Source organism: Dioscorea cayenensis, chromosome 6 (assembly GCF_009730915.1).
Source record: "Dioscorea cayenensis subsp. rotundata cultivar TDr96_F1 chromosome 6, TDr96_F1_v2_PseudoChromosome.rev07_lg8_w22 25.fasta, whole genome shotgun sequence".
NCBI classification, from domain to species: Eukaryota; Viridiplantae; Streptophyta; class Magnoliopsida; order Dioscoreales; family Dioscoreaceae; genus Dioscorea; species Dioscorea cayenensis.
In genome coordinates, this window is record NC_052476.1 from 21,051,173 (window position 1) to 21,055,055 (window position 3,883).

Below are 3,883 nucleotides of genomic sequence, written 5' to 3' on the forward strand. Positions count from 1 at the left end.
TCAGGAACACGCACCTCAGCCGGTGCGAAGGAGACGAAAGCAACGACGAAGAGCTCCAAAATGAGAACACTTGATATATAATTATATATATGACCCAGGTTTGGATGTGTTCAATCGCCGAGTAAGCTTACCGCTGAAAAAATAGCGGGAGCGCCACGTGTCATAATCCTGGAACTAAAGTTTGGTACTCGTTTAGTGACTCACGCATGTGATTGGATGGTTTAAGTGGGTGTAGGTCCCACAACAGGTTCGGATGATGGTTTTCCTCTCAGATCCGATATACAACCAATCCGAATCCAATTAGTTTGAACGGATTCGGATGCGGGTTGGGCATTCCTCTCGGATCCGACTGCATAGCGGGTCTCAGTTTCGGATCTAATCCGAGATCTAGTGCATCTCAACCGCATATCTAGATTACGGAGCGATCCCGAGGTACTTCAACGGTCACGATTTGATAAAAGGACAAGCTCACAACGCTTACTCGTGCCCCTTTCTCTCACTCTCCATCTTCTCTCTTGTTTGGCCCTGGAGAAAATTTAGGGTTTCGGCTTGGCATCCAAGCTCGAGGTATTGCTCTTGATCCCGTGTTGTGAATGATTTTTCTGATGATTTTATTGAATTTATGTGCTAAATCTGAGATTTTGAACCTTGGAGACATGGTGCTTTGTGGATTTACTGCTTTTTTTATGGGGAATTTTAGATTTGATTTCAAATCTTAAGGCATAATCTTGTAGACGTTGCTTGTATCTTGAATATATGGAATTTTGTTGATGTTATTGTTCTGATGCAAATTCTTCAAGGTTTTCATTGATTGTAGTTGTTTGATGTGTTTGTGACTCTCCTTATTTCTCTTGCTTATTAATTTTGTTTATTTTTATCATTTTCTTTGATCTTTTAGTTATAGTTTGGAAATTCTTCATGGGTGTGTTTGGATTCATGGAACTATGGGAGAAGCCTGGATGAAATCCCTTTTCTTTGGCTTAACTTGTGTGTGTTTATATGAAATCTTTGTGATCTTGAAATTTGAATTCTTTTTTTTTTTCCTGCTTTATGCTTCAGGTTTTTTTTTCAAAGATTTTTTGGTTAATGAGCAAATGAAGATTTCCCTGGCCTTCAATTTAATTGCAGGAGTTTTATTCGGTTGGAATTTGGAACATGTGAAATTTTGCTTCATTGTGGCCTCTTGAATACTAAATGGCCTGCATTTACTGGAACTTTTTTGTTTCAGTGAGCTTTTTTAAGATGGAATTTAATTGGATACTTAACTCCAACTTCCCTTTTGATTATCGCAATGGCTTTCAAAATTTTGTCGTGTCTTTCTCGAACTAATCTCATAGCCTCAATTTATCGTTTGGTTTTTTCCGGCCCGCTTGACTTGAGTTCTAGTTTAAATAGCTGACTTCAGGCTTAAAGTCTATTATGCTTATGCACTGTATCAAAGTGAAAGGAAATTTGTTTTTAAAGTGTAGTTATCATTTTGTAGGGCAGTTAAGCTGCCCTCATTTAAGGCATGTCGAACAACAATGACGCTGCTGCTGACCGAATCAAGGCAGCAGCTCTATCAGCTACTAAAGGTCTGAGTAGAGCTCAAGCCGAGAGGGCAGCTGCGGCAGCCGCACGTAATGTGAATGCTTATGGACAAAAGGAAGAAGGGCCAAGCAGATGGCAGGAGCGGAAGGAAGCCAAGCGCCAGATGTATCTGATGAGCACGGAGAAAGCTGTAAAATTGGGGGAGAGGAAAGATTTGAAAGTTTCTGGTGGTTCCACCACGGCATCGTATGCTCAGTGTCAGAAGTGTTTTCAGGCTGGTCATTGGACATACGAGTGTAAGAACGAACGGGTCTACATGCCTCGTCCCTCTCGATCACAGCTCCTGAAGAATCCCAAGCTGAAGTCTACCATCCAAGTTTCTTTCGAGGGCAATCCGGACTATGAAAAGGAACAAACCCGGGAGAAGGAAGACAAGAAGGTGAGGAGCAAGAATGAAGACAAAGGTAATAAGAGTCGGAGAAGGAGCAAGAGGAAGCATCGGTCATCAGATACAGAGTCGGAAGAAGATTCCAGTGAAGCTTCGGTTTTTGAGACAGACAGCAAGTCCTCAGTGACTGGTTCTGATGATTCTTCTGCTGAGAGTAGTTCAAGCTATAGTTCTTCGGACTCGGAGGAGCGACGGAGGAGGAGGAGGAAGCACAAGAAGAGAAGGCACCATCGGAGGTATAGCTCATCATCTGATTCTTCTGAATCAGAGTCGGCTTCTGATAGTGATACCGATGATAAGAACAGCAGGAGAAAGAGCAAGAGCAAGAGCAAGAGGCACAACCGAAAGCACTAAAATGAATGATATGTGTCTTTTTCTTTCTATTTGTAAGCTGTATCTGTAGGATTAGTCTGTGTTCTACTTCTTTTCTGGATGTGTTGATTTAGCATTGCAGTGTTTGTTTAGAAGCTCTGAATTCTGGATTGATTTCTGTCTCTCAAATGCTTATATGAAAATTATGTCATGACTGTGAGGCTTTGGTTTTCCTATTTATATAATTTCAAGCATTTCACTTTAGTGTTATTTTTTGAAGTTAAAAACATTGATCAAGTTTGAGTTGTATATTTATTTACTTCAGTAATCAGTGTTTGTAAACTTATATACATGCAATTGTTTAATACCGGACTTCCAAATGGTGCGAGTGCCACACTGAAGAAAGCTCTGCCTCATCTCTTTGTGGACTACTTGTGTGTTGCTTGGTTATTTGTTTATGTTATTATCTCTCTGTGCTATTCATTTCACTAGTTGTACTTCTTTCTTCTCTGTATCTTTGTCACTTCTTTGTGATTTGGTATTTTTTTTTTAAATTTAATTTATGCTGTTTATTTCTGTTTTTCAAAAATACTTGTACAATATATATATATATATATATTATAATTTCTATAATAGGAGAGGTGGACCGGATGGTATTTAATTCATGTCTTAGGGTTCGTTTGATTCGTTAAAGAGAACAGCACAAGCAGTACAGTACAAACAGTTAAAGTACAACACATGTGCTTGTATTGTTCTATGTTTGTGTTTGATTTGCATAGTATATTTAACAAAATAGTAAATTACGATAATACCTTTTTATTATTCTATATTTATTTTATAATAAAAAATATACAATAATATTTTATGAAAATCTTACTAAATTTTACAACACCCAACAACATAGCAACAAATTAAATAGGGACAATTTTGTCATAAGTTATCCTGTACTTCGCAAAAAATTTTGTACCGTGATTTTAACAGTACAAAAAAATTAAAAAGTTGTGCTGTACCAACTTGGTAGTTTGTGTTGTACTCCTGTTTCATTTGTAAATCAAACGCATAATAATAGAAATTATCCTGTACTGTTCCTTAAAATCTTGTGTATCAAATGGACCTTTAAATAAGAGAAGAGTGTTTGTCTACAGAGTTTTTTTGGAATCCTCTTTTGATGCGAGACTCGTCTCTTTTTAATTTCGGGTTGAGGAGGCCTTCATCCCAAATTCCAATTTAATTCTATATATTTATCTCCGTGAGAGGGCATATTCAAGGCAATAATTCATTTATTCATATTTTTTTACAGACTTATTCAAAACAATAATTCACACATAATAGAGATGCTAACATGTACTTATTGTTTTTTTTATAAAAACCACACACACAATGGGTAATTCAAAATGTAAAGAGCTGAGAGAGAACAGTGAAGGGACTCACCCGGTAATTAAACCAAAACAAAACCAATTCAATGGTTTTAATGCAATAAATGACAATAAATACCAGAATTTCACAATGCTTTGAATAAAGTGTCCAGCAATTAAAGTGAAGAAGAAGACCCCACCAAAACAAAGACTTTACCAGAATACATTTATAATGTAT

General features: G+C 37.2%; 1 protein-coding gene across 2 annotated transcripts; it reads left to right on the plus strand.

Moving 5' to 3' along the window:
- Positions 1-467: 467 nt before the first annotated feature.
- Positions 468-2,554, plus strand: LOC120263476 (zinc finger CCHC domain-containing protein 10). Of its 2 annotated transcripts, none has more exons than XM_039271395.1 (2): positions 468-567; positions 1,484-2,544. In XM_039271395.1, exon 2 carries the CDS (start codon positions 1,511-1,513, stop codon positions 2,330-2,332), a length of 822 nt encoding a protein of 273 aa, XP_039127329.1. In that variant the 5' UTR covers positions 468-567; positions 1,484-1,510; the 3' UTR covers positions 2,333-2,544. The 2 variants fall into 2 exon arrangements, with proteins under 2 accessions (XP_039127329.1, XP_039127330.1); XM_039271396.1 differs by having other exon boundaries at positions 488-567; positions 1,489-2,554.
- Positions 2,555-3,883: the final 1,329 nt, after the last annotated feature.

Bases quoted from the DNA above. Each gene is read 5' to 3' on its own strand.
- LOC120263476 (XM_039271395.1), top strand. From the start codon at position 1,511: ATGTCGAACAACAATGACGCTGCTGCTGACCGAATCAAGGCAGCAGCT.